The sequence below is a fragment of the Urocitellus parryii genome, chromosome 12 (genome assembly GCF_045843805.1).
Source record: "Urocitellus parryii isolate mUroPar1 chromosome 12, mUroPar1.hap1, whole genome shotgun sequence".
Taxonomy (NCBI): Eukaryota; Metazoa; Chordata; class Mammalia; order Rodentia; family Sciuridae; genus Urocitellus; species Urocitellus parryii.
Window position 1 is genome coordinate 76046863 of NC_135542.1, and position 27366 is coordinate 76074228.

Below are 27366 nucleotides of genomic sequence, written 5' to 3' on the forward strand. Positions count from 1 at the left end.
CATCATACATAAAACTAACCTGTATTGAGGTAAGCTTGTTGCTTTCTTCCAAAAACTGTTGTAGAGTAACAATTTCACTTCCAGGGGAACCAGTTTTGATTTTGTGATGTGCTCGACTTTCTAGTGTTTCAGGCATTTTGTGCTGGAGCACTGGACTTGATCTGGTCTGTCTTTTCAAGTACTGGATTGGACTGCTACCACTGCTGGACCAAGTCTCATGATCATGAAGCAGGCTAAATTCTCCACTGCTGTGGCTTTGTGGCCTGCTTTGGTTATTAACTGCACCTGCTTTTGGAGTAAATAGTATGTTGAGACTTCAGTAATAGAGATGAGATTAATACTATGTAAGCAGTAATATTTGTTGATGGGACTCTTAATGTATGAATAGTCAATCTTAATTTCAGGTTTTATTTAGAATTGCTTAGTAAACCACATTAATCTTTCATCAGTTTAACAACTATCTGTCACAGCTTGCTTCCTTATTTTGTCAAATTGACAGATATTTTAAGTTCCACGAGGACAAAAATTTGCTTTTACCATAATTCTCAGAGCCTAAAGAGAACCACTTACAAAGAAAGCATTCAACATACTGATAACTAAATATATGAATAAACAGATGAGTGAATAATACATTTTTAAAAATTCAGGCTCAATTGTAAAATTTACTCAAGAACATGATTACATGAATTTTAAATTATTTCAAGATGTTAAAATCCAAAACTGTTCTGAATGCAAAAAAAAAAGAGGTAAAACAAGAAGAGATTTCTAGTTCTTTGTTTCTCTGTGAAGTTCCCTTAACTTATTTGAAGGTTCTGTTCATCCTAATTGAATACTTAAATTAAAATTTAAATAACAGACATTAAGTCAGTCAAATGGAGGCATGATACAGTTAGTTAGAAAACTCCAGTAAAATATGAAATCAAATATTTACTGTTTTATTCTTTTCTTAATGAATTATCTTATTGTTCCTACTGTCCACTGTTGGTATGTTGCCTACATAGTCTTATAAAACTCAGTTGAAGGTCAATTATATAGAATGGAAATTAGTTAGTTCTGGAATAAAGCTCCCTAAAATTGATACTATTCCTAAAGAGTACTGATTTATTTTGATCAATAAAAATCTGTATAATACATCAAAACAGAAAATGAAACTTTCCATGGTTTCCTAATTACAGAGAGTAAAGTGGGAGATGAAAGAATTTATCCCAACTTATGTAAAGTTTCACAGCAATAGCATTTTCTTAAATTTTCAAATAAAAAGAAATTCTTCACAGTTTATACTATGTTTTCCTACTGGACATAATATGCTTGTAAAATTTTTTTTTAAATCCCTCAAAATCAGATATTTTACATCATTGCAGTATGTCATAGCATTCATGATGAAATTACAACTGAGACGAAATAATTTTATAATCCTCAAAGCACCAGAATATATTCATTATATAATTTGATAATTCTGGACTATACAAGATAACTATAATAGATTGGTTAAATAATTCCAGCATCTTAAAAGGCAGTATATCTTAAAAGAAAAAGATTTTAATCAAAGTTTCCATACATTTAACATAAAAGCCTCACCTCTGAATGCACATTTAAGAAGTGACGAAGAAGTCTTGAAATAATTCTTTCTATGAGCAATATGCATCCATATAGTTCTTGTGCAACACACACACACACACACACACACACAACTGCTTTTCAAATTAAGAATAACAAAGCTTCATTTTATTTTGTGGATAAATTAAGCTAAAAGTATTTCTAAAATATGATTAATGTAAGTTTAAAGTACATGAATCATAAGAAAATTAAGGACAATCACTTAGATGTCCAACAAAATGTAAGTAAAATAAGGACCTATGAACAATTTTTATGTACAACACGAATATTTTATCTGTGAAGATGAAAAACTGAAACCAAAATAACTGCTCCTGTTTTTACATTAGTATTCATTGAAATACATATGTATTACAATGAAAAAAACACAGATGTTCAAAAGACTATGTTCCAAACACAGATTTGTATTTCACACTTTATCCTGGAAATGTCATCTCATCTCCAACTTTGTTCCCCACTGGTGCTGAGGACTGAAAACAGGGTCTTGTGCATGCTAAGCATGTGTTCTACCAATGAGCTACAGGCTCAGCCCCACCCAAACTTTTAATTAGTACTGGAAATGGATGGATTACATTAATAAATTTACCTACAGCATACCTTTGACTTCATGGAGTGAAGCATTATTATTGCTATTGCTAGTGGATGTTCTGCCACTATCAAGGCTGGCTGGTCTTGAAGCTAAATGAAAAAATCAGGAGACAGTGTGATAAAATTTCTAAGCTGATAACACTGAATTGTACATTCTGATCACAGAATGCTTTGAGAAAGCAATCATGCATACTTTCACAGACTAAGCATGCCCACAGACAGGTGAATCTTGTAGTTTAGAAAGCAAAGACATTTTCAGATTGTAGTCCTATCTACAATAGATAGAAACAACCGTACAGTTCACACTGCCCTATGCTACTACTTCTTAAAACCCTGCTTAAAATTCCATGAAATTCCTCTATTATGTTATCCATTTTTTATTATTAATAATGGTTTAGTTTTTTAACAAATGATTTCAGGTGGAAATTAAACAATCTGAAATATTCAATTGTAGAAACTTTGCTAAAGTTCATCCTTTGCCAAAATGAGTATTTACAAACCAATGGTAAAATTAAACTCTTATAACTAAGCTTATGTAAAAATAGAAATAAAATTATCTTTGGAGATTGTGCAGGCATATTTTATAAATGACCTTGATTAAAAGAAAAAGAATGTAAATCAAAGGCTGAATGTTCTCTCTGATAAGTGGATGATGATTCATAATGGGGGAGGATGGGAAAAATGGAGGAACTTTGATTGGGTAAAGAGGAGGAAGGAAAAATGGTGGAATGAGATGAACATCATTATCCTAGGTCCATGTATGATTGCACATATGGTGCAACACTACATTGTATACAACCAGAAAAATGAAAAGTTGTGCTGCAATTGTGTAATGAATCAAAATGCATTCTGATGTCATATATACCTAATTTAAATAAATTTAAAAAAACAGAAAACACAGAGAAACAATAATATTAATAAGGACAAAAGGGAGGATTAGGTTTGAAGAAATGGCAGAAGTAACTGTGAGATTCAGGACAGACAGAACATGCTTGCTGGCAATGCCACATTCACCTATTCAATGCAAGAGTGTCAGCATTCCCATTTAGTATTTAATGTGTACTCCCTAAATAAAGGACCATATCTTACCATGAACTCTTGATCCCGTACTAGAATCATCACTAATACCATGTGGACTTATGTCTTCAAAGGATGTAGCATCTACATAAAATAGCAAAATGGATATAAACATATTTTTGTAACAAAACAATACCACTACAAAATATTATTTACACAGAATATAGAAGTTCTTTTTCAATCACATATATCTTGACTTAACATATTTCATAGATTCAGCCAGAATCTGGAAATAGAAGTAAAAAATCAAGTAGTTCTGATGAGAGTTGACTTGCTTAGGGAAAATGTCAGAAGCAATGAAACAATCACTCCTGTGGCCCTGGAAAGTAAAACAAGAACCTAGATTGTTCTATGTAGTACTTTTACATTTTGTTTTGTTTTTTAAACTTAGATTTCTTTCTCCTTTTTTCACTCTTTATCTGGTATACTTCTCCTTTTCAATTGTTAGTTTATCAGCTGTTTATTATAAAAGTAGGCCTAGAGTAGATTTTAACTATTTGTGTAATGTTTTAAATTTTTGAAATGCTTTGGAAATTCCTCCAAATTAAATCCAGATTATGTTTTGATAATTATTTAAGGTTGTTTGAAAAAAAGAACACAGGGGAAAGTCAAATTAAAATTCCTGTTGTCAACAGTTACACCACAGTGCAAATAGCAGACGGCCTATACCTTTATTATTAACCAAATGCTTGGATCTGATGCCTGCAGAAGAGTTGACAGTTGAAAAGTTGATGGCTGTAGTAGAGAAGGCCATAGCTCCCAATTCTTTTCTCCTTTTACCCGTTGAAATATCATCAGGAGCCTCCAAATTCTCAGTACTACCTGTCCACTGTCCTCCTGCTAGGACCATGGACTGCACCAGGTCATTCATGGCTGGGATGCAAATGAAAGCAAATGAATCAGCATGGTTAATGTATTGCTCTTATTTTTATTTTGTATTAAAAATGATCTGATTTTTGTCTATGAACTAATGAAAATGGACATTAAAAAAAACTATAACCACAAGGTCATTTGAATTATGACATGCATTCAGTTGAATGAAATGAGGAGGCCAAAGGCTGATAAGTTTCAGTAAATATTTTTATCCCACCTCCACCCGTTTTAAAAGACAAAGAAAGGAATTTTACTAGGTACAATTGCCATGCTTTTGCGCAATGATGTGCAATATAATTAGAAGCCTTCATAATGTGGTTTTGTGGTGACAAAATGGAATGAATTAAGATGGAGAGCAATTCTTATATAGCATCACTATTGAAAATGAAGGAGTCCTTGGTCAGAGCAGGTTATTGAAGAAATTATTCATTTTATAAATAAGTACACCACTGAATAAAAACCTGAAAGAGATGATCTCCAAAGTGATAGAGACATTTAACGTGATTATGTAGTTACCCATTCCACTTAGAAAAAAAGAAACCCAGAATATTATTATATAAAGAATGACAAACATTTTCAAGGATTATAGGCCATTTTATTTATTTATTTAACCAGGTTTATTAAGTAAACAAATACCTAATGCTAAAGATTTTGTTATTTTTTCCTTAAGTAAATTTCTTGAGGGAAAAAAATCTCCATGGCATATAAAATGTTCTTTTTTTCTGCCAACTTTCAGAAAGCACTGGAAATTTTAAAGTATATTACATGTATTATTAAACATATGCATGTATATGTATCAGTAGACATACATATAATGCAAACTCAGTGCAAACTTTGAAAAAAAGATTCTTCCAGCTCCTTGTAGTAAAGGAAGACTGCACTTTGCAAAATAATAAGCTGGCACAGTCCAGAGAAAGGTTAGTGAAAAATTAGTAATGGAATCTAGTGTAGTCATTTGAAAGAAGCTGAACTGTCATAAAGTCTTACACATGGAACGACGGTAGCAGGCCTTCATTTTGTCTTTATCCTTCGGTCTGTTCCTCAAAAAGGGCAGTCTTTTCAGTGCAACCACTTTAATGTCAGAGCATGAGGGAAAAACAGAAACAGGGAAATGAAAGAAAAAAGGGAGAAGAACAGATGGGAGTTAAATGTTGAAATTAAGGACAGAAATGAATGTTTTGAGTTTCAGCTATGTATGCTATATTAAAGCTTATTCTCATGCTGCTGAATGATAATGAAATATGAAATATGTACTTTGATATTTTAAAATACTTGGAAAAGCACTGAAGACAATGATGAGGAACATACTTGGAAAGCTTAAATTGGCTAAAGTACTATAAAAACAGGAATTGGTTAGAATTACTTAGGAAAGGACCAATTTTTCTAGTTAAATCATAAAGGCAAACTTTAAAAATTAGGCTATTGGTGTTCCATAAAGTACATGATGAAACTGTACAAGGCTTTTTAAGCCCTTATTTTCTTTTACTTTTGAAGTTAAAAGCTTTATTTTAGAAAAAATAATTTAGGAAACTGTACATTCTATTGTAACACACCAACAAAAAATTAGGGGTCCCTAAAGATGTTCTGAATAATCTAAAGAAACTTTTGAAGTTACCTTTCATTTTCCCCCTAAACTTTAATGAAGAAAATATTGATCTAAACTGTCTTCTAGTGCATCATTTATCAGTACTACAGAAATACATATGGTTTCAACCAAAGTCTAAAGATGAAACAAGCAATTATGTGGAGTTCATTTTACAAAAAGTTGGCTGGGGAAAAGGAAAAAAAGAATATATTGACAGCAGTAATAAGTGAAAGCACTAAGCTCTGGTAAAGTGAAAAAGATAAAGACACCCCAAAGTAAGCAAAATGAGATAAAAATGCATATAATATTTTAAAACATTTCAAAGGGTGCTTTGGATGAGTTTATTTAAAAAGACATTGCGTAAAAAAATTTTATCAGTGAAGGGATTACCACTCAAGCATAGGAGTCATTAGAATAAAAATTAAAATGTTCACTTGAGTCACTTAATAATTCATAAGCTACATTTTAGTTAAGATTTATCTTAAGTATACGAAAAATTATGACCCCAGAAATGTAATATAGGAGTTGGGAAAACAACTTTTATAAGACTTAAAAACACATTACATACCCTTCTCAGGGTGTGCTATCATTTTGTAAATCTTTGAACCTCTTTTAATAAGTTGAAAAGCATCATTCATTAAAGAGAATGCAATGGACATACAGTTTTTTAACTTGTTTGACTGCTAAGGTCTTTAATCTGACCTATTTCTCTTCAAACTTGGTAGACACAGCTGTTTTCAATGATTAAAAAGAATGGACTGAAAGCAATGTAAAAATGGACACTTAGCTAAAACAAAGCTGGGTGGTTGCAGCATGCATGCACACACATGTTTTGTTTAGACACTTTTTTCTTTTTCTGTTTTCAACTGTTTTCCAAAGACTGCTCTGCTGACAGACAGACACTCTTCCAAAATGGATAAGATAAAAAATTTTAAATTTGCCAGGGATGAAATGTGATTCTTCTTATGGCAGTTAGTTTGGAAATATACAATATTCTTTTTCCAAAGCACACTTAAAATTAAAGGAATATTAGTACTGTTGGGTTTTGTGTCTGCTTTAAAAATTCTAAAAATGAACAACTGTAGGAAAGCGGAAGCAAGAATCCTTCTGCTTCTTCTGAATGTTCTGGCAGACAGCATGAAAGAAATACAGATTTATACTTCTAACAGATAGGATGATCTCAAAAGAGATTGCTGTGCCTTTTTTGTGTATGCTCTCATACCTGAATCAAAACATCTTTAACTAAAAAAAACAATTAAGTAGATGTGTTACCATTTTTTACTTAGTGTGAGGTATTTTATATCTAAAGGAGACAGTTAAAACATCTTTTAAAGGAAAACTTAAGGATTTCTCTAAAACAATAACTACAACTTTGTGGACAAGAGTAGATCTCAAAAGATCTAGGATGACAATAATTTTATTTGGAGAGATAGAATCAAAACTGCTTTCTAGAGATTAGTGTTTACATGTAAGAATGCATGTTTACTTTCTATTATTGTTGCTTGCCTATGGATTCTAGTTTTCAGGCTATTATATTTGTATTTTGAAATACATGTTATAAAATGTTTAATATCCTCACTCCAAAATAACTGTTCCCTTTCAAAGATAATTCACCTGAAGCTGAAACACTGTGCAGTTTTCTGAATACTCTGAGAATCACTCAGGTATAGATCCTATCTCTGGGGGAAGCAGCTGCTTTTGCTTATTATTTATTTCAAAAGAATGGGGGTGTATCTATGTGTGTGCTCATTTAAAATTTAAAATTTTAGTCATTTATATTGGTGATAATGTGAGAGGATTCAAAGTGCCTGGTTTACATATTTTTAGAACTCTAATAGTTAACTTATTGGAATTTTTTTTCTCTTGAAATATGATTTGTTAGGCTTTTATTTTGCTCTTGCTGTGTAAGCAAACTAGTGGCCAAATAAAAAGTTTACAAATTGTATAGAGCATGTTATGATGTGATACTTCTAAAATTTGTAATAAAAAGTTAGATCACAAGTTTAGTATGCCAATTCACATCTTTATTTCATTTTAATCAAAACTTTTCCCAAGCATCCCTCTCTAATTTGATAACCATCAAATTGCTCAAAGTATATGAGCAAACCCCAATTATAAATGCCTTATTTTGATTATTATAAATATTTATGAAAATGAAATCTTATACATATTTCTTACTTGTTTCTCATAACCACCCTATAAAGTATAAAGCAAAGTTAAAAACTGCTCATGTTTAAACAATCTGCAACCTGCAAGTGGCAGACCTATTCTGGCTCTTATGTTCTTTCTACAGTATTTTACCTCTCAGGCCAAATGATGATGCATAGTATATTTTAGAAAATTATGTGACTGGGTATTACTGCAGTATGTGATTAATTTGATATTGGATTAAAAAGAAATACCATACATCAGATTGTTTTCCCAAAAGATTGCTTAAGTGTTTTTTGTTTTGTTTTTTAAATCTTTAGAAAGGACTCCTAAATCAACACTAGGTTTGAAAGTTTGAGCACTCACTGCTGCTTTTCTTGGTCCCCAGGGTTTGGCCATCTTCTAAAGAGTTTGATCCTACTGAAGAACTATCTTGACTATCTTGATGGGGCAGCTGAAGAAATCCTTCACTGGAGTCTGAACGGGTAGGTGTTAACGTTAGAGATTTCTGACGTTCTCGATTAATATCTTTCTTGGATTTTATCAATTTTCTCATTTTTAGAGTAATCCAGTTGCCTCTCCTAATAGAATAATTTAAAAAATTCTTAGTCTAAAATTCAACACATAAATTCCTCATGAATTAGAAGTCTTCAAAACTAGAACAATTTATTTTCCAAAATAAAAATTCATAAAATTTGGTTAAAAGTACCTTCTAGGAGGAGATGGGTCATAAAATTTGTATTGGTCCATAATTTTTTCTTCTAATTTCTCCTTTTGCCGTCTTAATTCATTTAACTTATCACTATAAAAATAAAAATGTTTTAGGACATGCAGTCATGTTTTGTACAGCTATGAATGATATTAAATTATTCTGGGACTATGATATAACTTCTTCCCCAAATGTAAACAAATGGTCACTATGATTGACAACTCTTAAGTTTGTTTATTAGGAAGAACAATGGGTTTTTTCCATATTTCTCCTTTTCTTCAAATTTCCAATTTAACTGGGCATAATGGTGCATGCATGTAATCCGACCAGCTTGGGAGGCTGAGGCAGGGGGATCACAAGTTCAAAGACAGCTTCAGCAATTTAGTAAAATCTTAAGCAACTTAGTGAGACTCTGTCTCGAAATTTAAAAATAAATAAATAAATAAAAAAGGGCTAGGGATTTGGCTCAGTGGTAAAGTGCTCCTGGTATCAAAAAAGAAAGAAAGATCATTAGAAACTTCTCAATACTACCTGTGTTCACTGTCACTCCTGCCAGAATCATGTGATAGAGGCATTTGGCTAGAAATGTCCAACATAAAATAAGGATATTTTTAACTTATATTCAGTGAGTCAGAAATGGATAATAATATTTGGAAATCAACCATACAAAAACATCACTTAAACCCTGGAAATAAATTAGTCACCATGGGTCAGAATATTAAGACAAAACTTTGGATAATACCTCTGCTTAAGGAACAGGAAACTCAAATGCCAAGAACTTTATATATATATACTCAGTGCTTTTTAACTTACAATATGGCAGAGACTAAAGGAACATATATTCCTAAAAAGGCTGTAGTCCAAAGTGGCCAGCAACAAATGTGAAATTTCTTTAAGGTTTTGCATTTATCTTAAAAGTTCATGCTAACTCTGAGATGGGTATGATGGCAGATACCTGTAATCCCAGTTATTTGGGAGGTTGAGGCAGGAGGACCACAAATTCAAGGCCAGCTTAAGGCAGCACTATCTCAAAATAAAATTTAAAAACTGCTAGGCATGTAGCTCAGTGATGGAGTGCTTACCTAGCATGCACCCTTGAATTCAACTGCCAGTACCCCCTCAAAAAAAATTAAAAATAACAATTTAAAAAATTCATGCAAACTCTGCCTGTGTTCCATGTGCATTACTATAAAAAATGCTCCCTACCCTAAATTCTATAATAAAATAGATATTTGAAAAATATATATATTTTGGTTTCAGATGTGCCTTGGCTTACCATCATGAACAAGTCGAAAAAGCATTATTTCATTTACACTTTAGAATAGTCATGGAAGTAGCTGTTATCTTTATTTTAGAGAGGCAGCAGCTAATGATCAAAGAAATGAAGTGACTTGTTTGTAGTCTTCAGATAAAACTGAAAAATTAGGACATAAATTAGGAGCTGTTTGATTTCAACAGCTGGCAGTTTCTATGACACTATGGTGTTTCTTATTTTAGTGGGGAAAGGGAAAAGAAGAATTTAATACAGGCAAATCATGGTATAATACACTGACCTGCCCAGGTCCAAATCTCTGAGTCTTATCAAATTCCCCCATTCTTAATGTACTTAACTTCTGAATAATTTAGCTGGCTAATTCTGTCTCTCATATAATTTGATTTTTTAATTTTTTAATTTTTTGCTATGCTGGGGATTGAACCTAGGGCTCTGCACATCCTAAATAAGTGCTTTACCACTGAACTACCTCCCCAGGCCCATGTAATTTGATCTTAACTCCAATGTATGGTATAAAGAAACTTTTGTGAACTGGCTCCTAAGGTTTAGCCACTTCTCTAGTGTTCCTCCTCCTTCAGTTTGGCTATAGAAATAACAATTAATTTTTAGTTCTTACAACACACTCATCATACCTCCATGTTTTTGCATTGTTATCTATTTTGGTCTAGTATGTACCTTAAGCAAATTTTTTCTTGTAACTTCAAGTCTCAGCTCAAGTCTCATCTTTGGAAACTAGGGGCCCCTATACATACCTCCATTGTGTGTGTATGTGTGTTTGTATTATATTGACAGTATTCGAAACTGAATCAAGGGATTCACACATGCTAGGCAAGTACTCTGCCACTAAACCACATCTCCAGCCCTTTTTGTTTTGAGACAATTTCTTGCTAAATTGCCCAGAATGACTTCAAACTTGCAATCTTCCTGCCTCAGTCTCCCAAGTACCTGGGATTCTAGGAAAGCACCACCAAACCTAGCTTTAAAAATATTTACCTGTCTTTACTGCTTTATATTACTAATTCTTTCAGAGCAGGAACCATGTGTTTTCATGTTAGTGTTACTGGAATATAAGCACTCAAAACACATATTCAAATAATGTTGATAATCAAGAAAAATGAGTATGAAATTTTCTCTGTCACCAGGTATGGCAATGTTAATATCATGACTACTATTTCAGAGTGTGAAATTATTTGATACCTACATGTACTGTCTTTGTTCAACATGAAAAAGATCCTTGCTTTCCATATTCTGCTCCAAAAGTGTTCTGTTCTGTAGCATGAGAGTTTGAATTTGATCTAGTAAGTGTCGATTTTCTTCTTCCAAATTTCCTTTAAGTTGGCTAAGCAACTGTTTAAACACACACACACACAAAAAATTTTTTTTAAACATTTACATTTTACATAAATCACCTGATCTAAAACATTTAAAATATATTAAGTACTACACAAAGACTTAAGTCTTCCGCTGTTTTAACAATTAGATGGCTTCACTTTGGTCAGAGCATGAATGATTATTTTAGTGATAATGACAGGTACAGCACTGGATTACATGCTATACAAATGTATTTTCTTATTCCCTCAAACACTGGGTTTAATATATCATAAATGATCTATTCCAAAATACTTTTTTTTTTTTTTTTTTTGGTGTGGTGCTGGGGATTGAACCCAGGGCCTTGTGCATGCAAGGCAAGCACTCTACCTACCAACTCAGCTATATCCCCAGCCCCAAAATACTGCTTTTTACCTTAAAAATTGTTTTACTTATAGTTTAAAAGCTAGATCAAATCTCTGGTCTTTTGTTTAAGTGGCTACGAAAGTTTGGACAAGTTAGTTAATTCTCAAATCTATAAAATGAGAATAGCTCTTACCATGCTACAACTGTTGAAAATAAAGTATACCTATGTCACATAGTAGATAGTTAATGAAAAATTCTCAAAAGGTAAAGAAAATCAGGAAGAATGATACTTACTATGAATAACCATACAAAATCATCTTGATCCAAGAAATATCAATATTGTAGCATGACTGGTTTATTCATATATTGTTATATTGAAATATAATGTGGTAGATTCATTGAAAAAGTTATTTTCTTTCCTATCCACACCTTCTTACATTATGACTTGTCACTCTTCCCATCAAGCAGTGGAATCTATTTCCCCTCTTCTTGAATATGGAATGCCTTTGCCCAAGAATAAATGGGAGTGATGTGTGAAAGTTCAAACCTGGGCCTCAAGAGGCCTTGTATACTTCACCTCAGTCTATTGAAACCCTTCTAGAAGATAAGAAGCCACATAAAACAGTAAAGAGGTATCTCAGGCAGCTGCCCAGCGTATCTACCAGGTAACTATAAATGCAGAAGCAAATCACTGGTCTATACATTAGTGGGTGGATTGGTACATCTGCTTGGCTAATGCACAAACTCTTGAGCACAAAGAAATGTTTACTGTCCATCACCATTGAGGATTTATGGTTGATATTATGTTAAAAGACAATGGATGAGACATATATTGAACCCTGGGCACTTAACCACTGAGCCACATCCCCAGCCCTTTTTATTTATTTTGAGATAGGCTCGCAAAGTTGCTGAGAGGCTGGTTTCAAATTTGTGATCCTCCTGCTTTAGCTTCCCACATTGCTAGGATTATAGACATGTACCACCACATCCAGCGAGACATATATACAGAAAAGAGAACAAATTTTAAGTGTGTATATACAGTTCAATGAATTATCACAAAGTTAACGTGTTAAGACAACACCCAAATCAAGAAACAGAACATTAATTGTATTCCAGTAACACTGCTATGCTACTTTGCAGTCACCTTTCCTTCCCACCAAGGTTAATTACCATCCCCAACCTCTTTCTTACACTTTAGACTTCTATATTTTCCAAATCATTTTATTACATGACTTCACCCCTAGCCAAAGATTAACATTTGTCCCAACTTGTGACAGCCAGGCAGAAGCAGATAGCTAGGGCCTTCTCTGATCTCTCCTGACCAGCATACCAGATACCAGACCACTTGGTGAGACCTACCAAAACTCACTGTGGTAGTCTTATTTCTTGGATGTCTTAGTTAAATTTCTGACTAATTTGCTAGTCAATTATTTGCCTCAATGTACTTTAATCTCAGGCTATCTGGGTAAGGAGCTTTTCCCTGCTCTGCTCAAAATCAAGCCAGTCTTCTCTAAGAGCAGTGCTGCTGGTTTTTACAGCTTACTTTGTGCTGTTAGAACTTCAGAGGAAAGAGATACCACAAGATAAAAATGCCTCAGAAAACCAACCACAGTTATTCTCTAAGGTTGAGCAATTTTTCTCTAATAAGTGCCTCTCACTTTTCTGTATGCCATTACTTGAGTTCTGGAGTTCTAAAATATTTTTTGACAGTTCTATTCAATTTTATTATTTCTTGAGGAGTTGATTTACCAAGTACACCTACCTAACTATATGTTATTTAGATTTCTATAAATCATAGGTAGAATGAATGCTCTGCACCTTTTAACTTTGTTGGGTAATTAAATGTATGTGCTTTCAAACTAATTTTCCTTTCTACTGGTTTATGGTATCACACTAGGTGTACCATAAACATTTTTTCACTAAGGAAACACATACTTTACAATTCAAAGTATCTGGACATAAAAGTTTAAATGAATAATAAAAATGAATGAAATTAAAGATACAGGTTTTTCTAAATCACTTGTGATTTTCAATTATTTGTGATCAATTCTTTTGAAAACATACCACTAATTATATGCTGCTGATGTTGTTACAATATGATTATTTATTTTTTAGGCATGTTTTGATATCCAAAGGAAGTAAATAGTGATTCAATTTGTTAAAGCTCACCTCACACTGATTATTCAGTTTGGTGGACGTGATATCTAGCTGTTGGTACTGCTCCTTCAGTTTTGAAAATTCAGCTTCTAACCTTGTTTGTTCCAGTTTAGAAGTATTTAGAAGACTTTTCAAATTTTTATGGTCAGTTTGTAAAACTTCAGTCTCTTTTAAAAGCTGATTATATGTATGATTCAACCTAAAATTAGAAATCACAACAGAAATAGCATTAGATTCTCTTAATAGCTTTCATGTAATTTACATATTGTAAAAATACTGTATAAATAAAAGATATATTTAAAGAATATACAAGATACTTTGCCAGTTACTAAACTGATCAAGAATCAGTCTCTTTTGGGCTGGGGATGTGGCTCAAGTGGTAGCGTGCTCGCCTGGCATGCATGCGGCCTGGGTTCGATTCTCAGCACCACATACCAACAAAGATGTTGTGTCCGCCAATAACTAAAAAATAAATATTAAAATTCTCTCTCTCTCTTTCTCTCTTTAAAAAAAAAAAAAAAGAATCAGTCTCTTTTCTGGGAAAACTAGATTAACAAATTTCTGAGTACATTTCTGTAGAAAAGAATCTTTAGCCTTTAAATAGGTTAAATAAAGATGCAGGCTGGGGTTATGGCCCAGCAGTAGAGCGCTTGCCTCGCATGTGCAAGGCCCTGGGTTCAATCCTCAGCACCACATATAAATTAATAAATGAAAGTATTGTGTACAACTACAAAAAAAAAATTAAAAAAAGAAAGAAAGATGCTCACAATTTTGTCACAAAAAGTATTAATAAAAATATTTAGAATAAAAGATAAAAGAAGTGACCAATTCAGTTTTGATTTTTGAGAATTCAGATTTTAAAATTCAACATGAAACAAAGCTTTCTCTTTTTTTCCCCCGTTATTTATATTCAGAACAAGGTTCACTGATCTCTAAGGAAAGAAGTTATAGACACACTTTCTGTAAAGAACCAGAGAGTAAATACTTAAGTTGTGGGCCACATGCAGTGTCTGTAGCATGCCCCTTTCCTCCCATCCCACCAACCCTTTAAAATATAAAAATTTTTCTTAGTTTTGGGGCTGTACCAAAACAGAGAGCAGTCTGAATTTGGCATGTACTTTGGCATGCTAAGCTAGCAGTACTTTGCAAACCTCTATCTTATAACATTAAGAGTAGAAACCCAAGAAAAAGGGAGGCAGCCAAATGAAACAAACTTGCTCAGTGTGGTCCCTATTCAGAACATCTAATAGTTTACACTCAACTCATTCCTCAGAGAATTTAAACCAAATTACAAAAATCATAAATAAAAATAATATACTTATAAAATTAAGACTTGGTAAAAAGAGATCAAAATGGCAAAATCAGAAACATACAGCAAATGGGTTGAATCAATTAACAAATGCACACCATGAGTAAAATAGCTGGTCAAACTTGAGACAGCTATGTAGTACATCGACAACTATGACAATCAAAAAATTTCCTGGGCTAGGGTTGTGGCTCAGTGGTACAGTGCTCACCTAGTACATGTGAGGCACTGGAATTGACCCTTAGCACCATATGAAAGTAAATAAATAAAACAATGATATTGTGTCCATCTACAATTGAAAAAAAAATTCCTGCTCATGCTTCAATTGAGGGGGGTGGTACGGGTTATATAAAGAGATAATGTACAAGGTCCTAGTATCTCTATGGAAATGTTAAAATGAGCTGAATGTTTATTTTTATTTTTTTTTGTAGTTGTGGATGAATAGCAAGCCTTTATTTTATTTGCTTATTTTTTTTTATGTGGTGCTAAGTATTGAACCCAGTGCCTCACACATGCTAGGCAAGTGCTCTGCCACTGAGTAACAGCCCCAGCCCGAGCTCTTTGAATTTTTATATACTGCCCTTTAAAACATTAATAACAAAATGCAATTGAGTGAATATAATTCTAAAGAGGCCAAGACAACCTAGTCTAAGAGGGAAACTTTCTTGGTCGGGCATTACCTTAGATTAAACAGACTAAGGAATAGATGAATTATTATCCTTCAGATATCTTCATAAATATACTTATTAAAGAAAACATTTCTTTCATGTTTTACTTAAAGCCTTTTCTTTCCTTAAAACACAGACATGAATCCATAAAAGCTGGGCAAAGGCAAATCCAAGAAAGAGAAAATACTCAGAATCACTCTTTCCCTCTAACCTTAGAGAATTTTTGAGGTCAAGCTCCTTATACTCAATTTCTTCATTTTGGTTAAGTTCTTTCTCAGGAGGCCCCTATGTAATGTACACAATTAGATTACTGTAAGGCCCACCTAGGTCCACGAACTGTCCCAGTTATGTTAAAATCCCAGCAATGGAAAAAGATTAGCTAAAAGATGGGACTTTCAAAGTAAATATTCCCCAATATGGCATGTAATAAAAATGATGCTATCCTTACATTACACAATTTGTCACAGTCTTTTACTACATAAACTATACATATATATTCTCTTTACAAACTACAGTCTTTTTAAAAAAAACTAAATGTTTTAAAATTAGTTATGCATGACAGCAGAATGCACGTTGATACATCATATATAATGGAGTGTAATTTCTCATTCTTCTTGTTATATATGATGTATACAGTCTTTTATTTTGGCTTGATATTGAGCTTATTGAAGGTCAAATTTGCAGTAGAGAATTTCTAGTTTTAACCATAGAAAACTAAATTCAAAACTATTGACGTGTGGGCTGGGATTATGGCTCAGTGGTACTGCACTTGCTTAGCATATGTGAGGCACTGGGTTTGATTGTCAGCACCACATAAAAATAAATAAATAAAATAAAGGTATTTTAAAAAAGAAACTGGGCTAGGGCTATAGCTCAGTTAGTAGAGTGCTTTCCGCACGTGCACAAGGCCCTGGGTTCAATTCCCAGCACCACAAAACAAACAAACAAACAGAAAAACTGTTATTGATGTGTAAGCCTTGAGTTTAATCCGCAATACTACAAAACAAACAAAAATCCCTGTTGATTATGAAAATAAAGATGGCTCTACAAAATTAGGGATTTTTTAAAAAAGGAAAACAAATATCCAGAGTATACAAAGAACTCAAAAAATTAAACAATAAGAAAACAAATAACCCAATCAACAAATGGGCCAAGGACCTGAACAGACGCTTCTCAGAGGAGGACATACAATCAATCAACAAGTACATGAAAAAATGCTCACCATCTCTAGCAGTCAGAGAAATGCAAATCAAAATCACCCTAAGATACCATCTCACTCCAGTAAGATTGGCAGCCATTATGAAGTCAAACAACAACAAGTGCTGGCGAGGATATGGGGAAAAGGGTACACTTGTACATTGCTGGTGGGACTGCAAATTGGTGCGGCCAATTTGGAAAGCAGTATGGAGATTTCTTGGAAAGCTGGGAATGGAACCACCATTTGACCCAGCTATTCCCCTTCTCGGTCTATTCCCTAAAGACCTAAAAAGGGCATGCTACAGGGACACTGCTACATCGATGTTCATAGCAGCACAATTTACAATAGCAAAACTGTGGAACCAACCTAGATGCCCTTCAATAGATGAATGGATAAAAAAAAATGTGGCATTTATACACAATGGAGTATTACTCTGCATTAAAAAATGACAAAATCATAGAATTTGCAGGGAAATGGATGGCATTAGGGCAGATTATGCTAAGTGAAGCTAGCCAATCCCTAAAAAACAAATGCCAAATGTCTTCTTTGATATAAGGAGAGTAACTAAGAACAGAGTAGGGAGGAAGAGCATGAGAAGAAGATTAACATTAAAGAGGGACGAGAGGTGGGAGGGAAAGGGAGAGAGAAGGGAAATTGCATGGAAATGGAAGGAAACCCTCATGGTTATACAAAATTACATACAAGAGGAAGTGAGGGGAAAGGGAAAAAAAAACCAAGGGGGAGAAATGAATTACAGTAGATGGGGTAGAGAGAGAAGATGGGAGGGGAGGGGAGGAGAGGGGGGATAGTAGAGGATAGGAAAGGCAGCAGAATACAACAGACACTAGTATGGCAATATGTAAACCAGTGGATGTGTAACCGATGTGATTCTGCAATCTGTATATGGGGTAAAAATGGGAGTTCATAACCCACTTGAATCAAAGGGTGAAATATGATATGTCAAGAACTATGTAATGTTTTGAACAACCAACAATAAAAATTAAAACTGAAAAAAAAAAAAAAAAAGGAAAACAAAGTTTAGTTTTACAAAAGGATTGTATTAGGGGCTGGGGACGTAGCTCAGTTGGTAGAGTGCTTGCTTGAGTGCACAAGGCCCTAGGTTCAATCCCCAGCAGCACATGAAAAAAAAAAAAAAAAAGGAAAAAAAAAAAAAGAAATGGCTCTTTCAAACGTATTAAATTCATAACTGAACAATCCCTATTTGAATTTTGTATGCTATCTTTCAGTCCCTCAGCTATGGCAGTGTAATTGTAGTATAAATGTCACAGCTGTTCAAGCTTTTTAAGAAAAACCTTCACATAGCCAAGGAAATAGAGGTTGCTCATTTGTAGTAATTTCAATTTGTGTGTGTGTGTGTGTGTGTGTGTGTGTGTGTGAGAGAGAGAGAGAGAGAGAGAGAGAGAGAGAGAGAGAGAGACTGGGGATTAAACTGAAGAGGGAGGGCATAAACCACTGAGCTATATGCACAGTCCTTTTCATTTTTCAATTTTAAGACAGGGTCTTGCTAAATTTCTGAGGCTGGCCTTAAATTTATCATGCTCCTTCTTCAGCCTCCACTAGGCCCATCTTTATAGCAATTTCAAAAGACAAGAATCGGGATACCAGAATAGTGAAAAAAAGACATAAATGATCAGTTTTATACTGTAGCAAAAAAAAAAAATGTAGAAATTTTGTTAAATAATGTAACTTAAAAACTTATTAGTTGAATAAAACAAGAGAGACCAATACATGAAAATAAGAAAATTAGGTTTTTGAGTGATTCCATAGCTGCATGATTTTGCTATGGGGTTTTTAAGAAGAATTCCTTCCTTCCTACCCTCCCTCCTTCTTAACCTGTAAAAAGAATTGTACCAAAGAGTCTGTTTTTTAAAATTCTAAATCCTCATTATGGTTGGTATCACAGAGTGGTAATATAAATTTCAGATAAGAGGAAAACAAAATTAAAATATTTGTTAAACAAATATAAATTAAAATAAATATAAATTAAAAATTTGTTAAGTAAATATAAATATTTTTTACCTATCATTTTCACCACAAAGTTTCTTGTATTCTGCAGCTACTGTCTCATGGTTTTTGTTTTCAAGCAGTATCTTTTCCTGTTCTACTTTGAGCATTTTTTCCAAATCTTCCAGTTGTCCTTTCTGTTTTAGTAACTGATTGTAACTGGAAAAAAATTAGGTATTTGGTTTATAATATTTCCAAGAAAGAAAATATTTTAGAAATAAAAGTGAATATGTTAATAAGTATCAATAAAACACACGTAAATTTAAATATATTTCCTTCATAAATTACCTCTTAGATGTGTTTAATGCATAAGTTTATTATACTACTCAAAGATAATTTGATTTAAATTAACAACACAATGAAATATAATTAATTACCGGTCTTCAAGGTCTTTATGTTCCACCTCAAGATTTTTGTGGGCAGACTTAAGAGTTCCATGTTTAGAGATGAGAGATTCATACTCTGAAGCCTGCCGTTCATGAAGAAGTTCCAGCTTCTCATGATCTTTGACCAAAGAATCATAGAGAGATTTCAAGTCTTCTCGATCTTTGATTAAGGATTCATTTTCATTTTCTAAGGAAGACTGCTGGATTAGGAGTTGTGCATTCTGGTTCATAAGTGAGGTACTTTGGGAATTAAGGGTGGAATTTTCAACCTGTAAGAATGTGTATTATTAACAGACATAAGAAAACTAGTTAATGTTTTCTTTTTTTAAATAATTTTAATATTTATTTTTTTAGTTTTCAGCAGACACAACATCTTTGTTTGTATGTGGTGCTGAGGATCGAACCCAGGCTGCACGCATGCAAGGCGAGCGTGCTACCGCTTGAGCCACATCCCCAGCCCCTTAATGTTTTCTTTTTTAGAAACAAAAAATTACAATGCTAACTTAGGGAAGCTCTATATCATAGCAGATATATTCATTTTATACTAGAAAACTTTGGATTTAGCGTCCCAAAGAAAAAGGCTACCATTTAATTTTTATTTTGGAGTCATCATGATACATGTATGTACACACACACAATATACATATGTATAAATTAACATGTGTGTATCATGTATATTTTGAGTTGAATTTGAATTTTAATGCATAAATTTATTATATTTCTCAAAGATAATTTGATTTAAATTAACAACACAATGAAATATAATTAATTGTCCCATTATATTTTTTTGCAGTGCTGGGGTTCTGAAGTTGTTTTAAATGAAGGTGATTACCAGCTATTTGTATTGAACTTATGAAAAAGTAAATAGTTATCCTCAGGCCTTTTTATTTTAACACAGGTAAGTTGAATTTGTGATCCTCCTGCCTCAGCCTCCCAAGTTGCTGGGATTACAGGCGTGCACCACTAGGCCTAGTTTGCTCTTTAAGAAGTTTTGATAATAACTGCACTTTTCCCCAATGGATCGTTTTAATAGAAAAGACAGTGAGTGACAGGCTGGGGCTGTAGCTCAGGGGTAGAGCACTTGCCTAGCCGTGTGTGAGGTACTGGGTTCCATACTTAGTACCACCTAAAAATAAAGGCATTCTGTCCATCTACAACTACTACTACTACTACTACTACTACTACTACTACTAATAATAATAATAATAAATAAATAAAGACAGTGATAGCTGGATGCCTGTAATTTCAGCAACTGAGTATGAGACAGGAGGACAGCAATTTTGATGCCAAAAACAGACAGATAGATAGGAAGGACAGGGGATGCAGCTCAGTGGTAGACCAGCTGGGGGTTCCATCTCCAGTACTGCCCCCTACCCCAGCCAAAAAAACTGGCAATGTTAAGTAAAAGATGGATCCTTTCAACTAAAGACAAGTCTGATGACAAAATTCCAATGTTGTGTGCTTTCAACTAACTAAACTACTGATAAGAAAGTTGTAAAAATGAAATATGGAATGGGCTGGGGTTGTGGCTCAATGGCTGAACATTTGCTTCACATGTGTGAAGCACTGGATTCAATTGTCAGCACGGTACATAAATAAATGAACAAAATAAAGGTCCATCAACAACTAAAAAAATTTTAAATAAAAATGAAATATGGATACTCTAAAGCAAAGATTTTTACCTGATTAATTAGAATCAATTTATTTAAATGATGGAAAGGTAATAAAATTAATAAAAGAAAAATTACCTTTACTTATTTAATTTTTGGTGAGTTGGGGATGTGGCTCATTGATACAATGCTTGCCTGACATAACCAAAGCCCAGGGTACAATCCCCAGCAACGTAAGAAAAACAAACAACAACCAACCAACAAACAAACAAACAACAACAAAAAAAAAAAAACAAAGGAGAGCCACTTATATAATTTTTGGAATGAATTAATAAATACATAGAGGCTCTCCCATTTTAAAAAATGCTTCCCAAAAGTTTGGCATGGAACTAAATAAATATATTTTATCTTCAATTATTAAATGCACTCACTAAGAAACAATGTCTAGTTTCCCTTATTTTAACTATATAACTCAAGAGTTTGGTTGCATATTTCAAAGATATTACATCACAACCTGAAGCTTGGCATTCTGTGTTTGAAGAGTGGTATTCTGTTCCTGTAATGACACCGTCTGCCGCTGAAGAGCAAGAATCTGAGCCTGCAAATTATTGTTCTGTGTTTCAAGTTGCTTCAGTTGAGTTTTCAAAGCTTGCTTCTCTGCTTGCAGTGTAGCATTCTTAACAAAAAACAAAAAACAAAAAGAAAGAAAGAAAGAAAGAGCCATCACATATATTAAAAATAAAATCAACATCAAATGTATTTCTTTAATGGACCCTGGAATTTTATGCAATGAACATTCATTTAAGAAAAAAGGCAATAATAGTAAAAACTTAATATACTATTTTGCCTATGTCCTATTTGCTTTATAATGTCCTAAAAATAAAATATTCCATTCTTAATGTATTTAACCCAAGAAACTAGAATTAGATTTTCTGTTTAATGGGGTTTAGTTGTAGATGAACATACTACCTTTATTTTATTTATTTATATGTGGTACTGATCATTGAACCCAGGGCTTCACACATGCTAGGCAAGTGCTGTACTGCTGAGCCACAACCCCAGTCCAGTTTAATGGTTTTAATACTGCTCAAAAGTACTAAGGCTGTATCCAGCTAAGAGAGTGTGTCTTTTCTAATTTACTCAAAGCAAATATATACATAGGTGAGTGGTGGTCCTGGGGATAGCAGCAAAACTAAGTATTTTTTAAGTACAAATATATGGAAGAAAGCAGGTTTACCGAAACAATGTTATTCATCTATTTAAAAAATTTAGTCCATAACAGACTCAACAGATATTACATCTTTTCTTTATTTTTTTCACAGTATAAAACACTTAGTAAAACTCTTTTGCAATATAGAATTATGGAACATATTCATTTCAAATGGCCACATTTTAATTTTATAATAGGTTAATTATTACACAAATCACAGATCATTTTATTTAATGTGACAAACATTAAAATGCTTGTTATGGATAGTACATGTTCAAGATTATTTACAAATTTCATAAAAAATAAATTGCCATCAGAAAGTATTAACAGCCAGGTATGGTAGTACATTCCTATAATCCCAGTGGCTTGGGAGGCTGAGGTAGAAGGACTGCAAGGTCAAAGCTAGCCTCAGCAACATAGTAGGACCTTGTCTCAAAATAAAATATGAAAAAGGGCTAGGGATGTGGCTCAGTGGTGAAGTACCCCTGGGTTCAATCCCTGGTACCAAAACAATTAAAAAACCATAAATGAAGAATCCATCAGATATTAGAAATAAAACTTTAACATACAAAAAGGCCATAATTGCTCTGTTGTTACTACAATATGCATATAAAGTTGCAACCAAATCACAACATATCACTCTTACATATATTAGGAAACAAAGATAATATTTACTTTCATCTCATATATACTTCATGTCAGTGTATAAAAGGCAGATCATATATGGGTGCAGTGGTACACACCGGTAATCACAGCAGCTCAGGAGGCTGAGGCATGAGGATTGAGAGTTCAAAGCCAGCCTTAGCAACTTAGCCAGGCACTAAGCAACTCAGTGAGACCCTGTTTTTAATAAAATTTTAAAAAGGGCTGGGGATGTTGCTCAGTGGGTAAGTGCCCCTGGGTTCAATATCTGGTCTCTCTCTCTCTCTCTCTCTCTCTCTCTCTCTCTCTCTCTCTCTCTCTCTCTCTCACACACACACACACACACACACACACACACACAAAAGGCAGATCATTATTTGATTCACATATTATATCATAAAATCAAAGCTGAGGAAGAAAAATATTTCAAGATGCTTTTTGATATTGTATTCTTCTTTTGTTCATTTGTTCAAATAAAGGATGATATGAATTTACATTGGAAAAATATGAAATACTGATGTATTTACATACTATATTGGCACAAAAAGGTGAACAAAAAGACTTTAGAAACTAAATTGTATAAGCTCTAATGATTTATCTGAGTATCTCTAGAAATAAGAAAAATCCCTCTAGACTATAATGAAAAGAAGAGATAGCTGAGAGTAGAAAGGATATATCAGAAAATGAAAAAAATTTAGAATAAAAAAGTACAAAGTTAGCCAATGTAATACTGACAAATGCAGAAAAATTACCAGTTTATAACAGGGCTAACCATTTTTATAACCTTTTCAATAACTGTCAAATGGTAAAAACGAGACAACCAAGTAATTTTTTTCTAATGAAAACTTATTAAGTCAATAGAAAAAAATGTATCACCTTATAGAACTTTACATGTGAGCCAAATTTTCTGAAATCTAGTTATGAATCCAAGTGACAGAAGTATATGTGTATACATGTGTATATGTATATCCCTGAATAATTACATGTTTATAAATGGCTAATAAATACATGAAAAGATGCATACTTCATTCATAATTTAAAACATGTAAATTAAAATATTTCCTCTTATCACTTTAATACAACCTAAAATGCTGGTAATACCCAAAGTTCTTTAAAGATAGGTACTCTATCAGTGGGAATGAAAATTGGCATGATTTTTAAAGACTAATACAAAAAACATCAATTAAAACACACACACAGGGCTGGGGTTGTGGCTCAGTGGCAGAGCGCTCACCCAGAATGTGCAAGGCACTGGGCTCGATAAAGATAAAGATATTGTGTCCATCTACAACTAAAAAAAAATTAGAAAACACACATACACACACACACACACACACGTATTACCACTGGTTTAATAATTATACTGTAATTCAGCATCCCATATTTATACATGGATATTCCCTGCAGCAAAACCTAAAAATAACCTTTATGTCCATAAATGTAAAATTTATTTAAATAAACTATGGTAATATCCACACTAGGGGATAATGTATATAGTCATTAAACAAAATGAGATAAAATTATATTTGCTAAAATTGGGAAATCTCCAAGATAACGTATTTGAAAAATGCAAATAAGAATTTTATATAGTATGACCTTAGAGGCATAAATTTATAAAAGAAATAAACTTCCACACACAGATAAGTCACAAACAGTTTGGAAGATAACACCATTTACAGTGATTACTTTTGGATGACAAAGGAGGAATCAATGGTGTTAGGACTAATTTTTTATTTTAAAGCTATAAAATAAAAATGAGTGTTTTTTTTTTTTTTGCTTGTTCTGTTTTGGTGGGATTTTTGGTTACTGGGGATTGAACTCAGGGACACTTGACCACTGAGCCCCATATCCCCAGCCCTGTTTTGTATTTTATTTAGAGACAGGGTCTCACTGAGTAGCTTAGCATCTCAATTTTGCTGAGGCTGGCTTTGAACTCGTGATCCTCCTGCTTCAGCCTCTGGAGCTGCTGGGACTACAGGCATGCGCCACCGTGCCTGGCTTAACTTTAAGTTTTTAATTAAGTACATTACTTTATGTTAAATTAAAAGAATAATAATTTAAAAATTAAATTAAAAAATAATAATTATTTTACTTGCTAGCAGGTTAAGTTTCTTAAGCTCAGTCATTTTTGAAGGTAAAATATTTATTGATGAAACAGACAATTATCTGCTATGGTGCAGTTTTTTTCAATAAACAAACTGCAAATTAATAAATAAAAAATGTAACTTCACTAGTGAGGAATACTATGAAGAAACAAAGAAGTATGATAGTAAATTGTTTAGGTTGCAGATAGCTACTTCATTAGGAGAAGGGTCAGAGAAGACCTCTTGCAGAATATGTGATATAACATCTGAATGCTAAGGGAAGCCAGCCATGTGTTTGGGAAGGGTAAACAAAGAGAAAGGTCTGGAGGTAGACACAAATACAAAAGATCAATATAATTAGAATTAATATACTTATTATGTGCCAGGCATTGTTTAATACTATTATTCTCAGATTTTAAAGAGGGAGCTGGGTGCAGTGGTGCACCCCTTAATCCCAGTGACTCAGGCAGGAGGATCATAAGCTCAAGGTAAACCTCAGAAATTTAATGAGACACTCAGTTTAGTGAGACCTGTCTAAAAATAAAAATAAAAATATGGAACTCAGTGGTAAAGCGGTATTGAAGCTCTGATTCAATCCAAGTACAAGAGGGTGGAAGAGGTAGAATAGTAGTGTAGTATAGGCAGGGCAAGACACAGTAAAGAATATTAATTTGATTCTAATTGAAACTGGAAGCCATAAAGGTTTTTAAATAGTGAAGTGACATGGTTTGGATTATATTAAAAAAGATCACTCTGGAATATTACTCAGCAATAAAAGAGAATAAAATGATGGCATTTGCAAGTAAATGGATGGAGTTAGAAAAGATATTAAGTGAAGTTAGCCAATCCCCCAAAAAACAAATGCCAAATGTTTTCTCTGATGTAAGGAGGATGATTCATGGTGGGATAGAGAGCGGGAACATGGGCGGAATAGACGAACTCTAGATAGGGCAGAGAGGTTGGAGGGGAAGGGAGGGGGCATGGGGTTATTAATGATGGTGGAATGTGAAGATCAATATTTTCAAAGTACAGCTATGAAGACACAAATTGGTGTGAATATACTGGGTATACAACTAGAGATATGAAAAACTGTGCTCTATATGTGTAATAAAAATTGTAATGCATTCCGCTATCATATATAATAAAAAAGAAAGAAAATAAGTCATCTTAAAAAAAAAAAAGATCTCTTTGGCTACTGCACTGAGAATGAGTTTGAATTCGGTATGAGTGGGGAAAAAAAAGGAAGTGGAGATTGAAAAAAAAAGGAGAGATATTCTAATAGTTAAAACAATGAGATGATTATTATTAAATTATTAGATCTTCAGTCTTTTGCCTATTAGACAATAAATCAGTGAAAAAAAGTACAACATGACAAAAGTACAAAATGACAAAACTAAAACCCCAGTTTCTAAATTTCTAATTTATCTAAGATAAATATAGCCAATTATGCTTCCTCTCTTTCTTTTGGTACTGGGGATTAAACCCAGGGGCATTCTACCACTGAGCTACATCCCCAGCCCTTTTTATAGTGAATTTAAAGTTGCTGAGGGCCTTGCTAATTTCCAGAGGCTGGCTTTAAATCCTCCTTCTTCATCCTCCTGTTTAGTTTCCTGAGTTGCTGGGATTATAGGTTTATGCCAACGTACCCAGTTACTTTTGAGGTGGCTTTCTTAAAGTAGGTTGCAAAAACACTAGAAAATCCTGAATAAGATATATTCTTTGTTGCTAATTAAAATATTAACAATGTGTTCATCTTATATAGACAAAATTATCGGATTTAATATACCTCTCTATATTACTATAACACTTATCCTGATTCACTAATTTATCTTTGATGTTTTTACACTTTATTTCTAAAACACTTCATTCATATTTTAAAAATTTTAAATTACTTACATTTCTTTCTACTTCAATTAATCTGTCTTTAACTTTTAGAAGCTCTCTGGTTGTTTCTTGACTTTCTCGCTCCCATTTGTTATCTTCACCAGTTGTTGGAGGAGAGCTCTGAACCATCCTTTCCTCATCTTGTCTCTGTTTGAGAGCTTCATAATTTTTTTTTACCTAGAATTTTATTTTTATGGGTAGAAAAATCAAAGTTATAATTCTCATTATTAGCATAATCACAACTTGTGCTTTAAAAAATGCAAATCATTCCTCCTTGAAATATTAGAAATTTGCTTCTATACCATGCTGCTAAAATGTATTTTATAATTTCAAGGATTATAGTGTGTGATGAAAATGTCCCTTAAGAATAGATTAACTGGACACAGATATGCAGCTAAATACTAAGAACTCTTTGTAGAGATATTTATTATAACCAATTTAGAAATTTAACAGAGATTCCTATGTAAAGAAAAAAAATGAAACTTTGACACATTAATAATTAGTCTTAAAAAGATTTCTAATAAGATTAGGAAGTATCTATTAAATGTCTGTTTTTTAATAAAAAGATATATTACTAGAATGGATATAGATATTAGATATTTTTACACTTATCCTGATTCATTAATTTATCTTAAATGTTTATCATAAACTTTAA

At 33.1% G+C, this 27366-nt stretch overlaps 1 protein-coding gene across 2 annotated transcripts in view; it reads right to left on the reverse strand.

Annotated features, from left to right (window-relative positions):
- Window positions 1-27366, reverse strand: part of Ccdc88a (coiled-coil and HOOK domain protein 88A) — a 133872-nt gene that overhangs the window by 9706 nt on the left and 96800 nt on the right. For both annotated transcript variants that reach the window (XM_026399893.2, XM_026399892.2), the window contains exons 18-30: window positions 26724-26888; window positions 21406-21567; window positions 19273-19550; window positions 18911-19054; window positions 13711-13897; window positions 11069-11214; window positions 8595-8687; window positions 8252-8466; window positions 5140-5223; window positions 3949-4152; window positions 3292-3363; window positions 2212-2292; window positions 20-288 (exon numbers count right to left, since the gene is read on the reverse strand). In XM_026399893.2, the coding sequence (XP_026255678.1) occupies window positions 20-288; window positions 2212-2292; window positions 3292-3363; window positions 3949-4152; window positions 5140-5223; window positions 8252-8466; window positions 8595-8687; window positions 11069-11214; window positions 13711-13897; window positions 18911-19054; window positions 19273-19550; window positions 21406-21567; window positions 26724-26888 (2100 nt within the window). The remainder of the gene's footprint in view (window positions 1-19; window positions 289-2211; window positions 2293-3291; window positions 3364-3948; window positions 4153-5139; window positions 5224-8251; window positions 8467-8594; window positions 8688-11068; window positions 11215-13710; window positions 13898-18910; window positions 19055-19272; window positions 19551-21405; window positions 21568-26723; window positions 26889-27366) is intronic.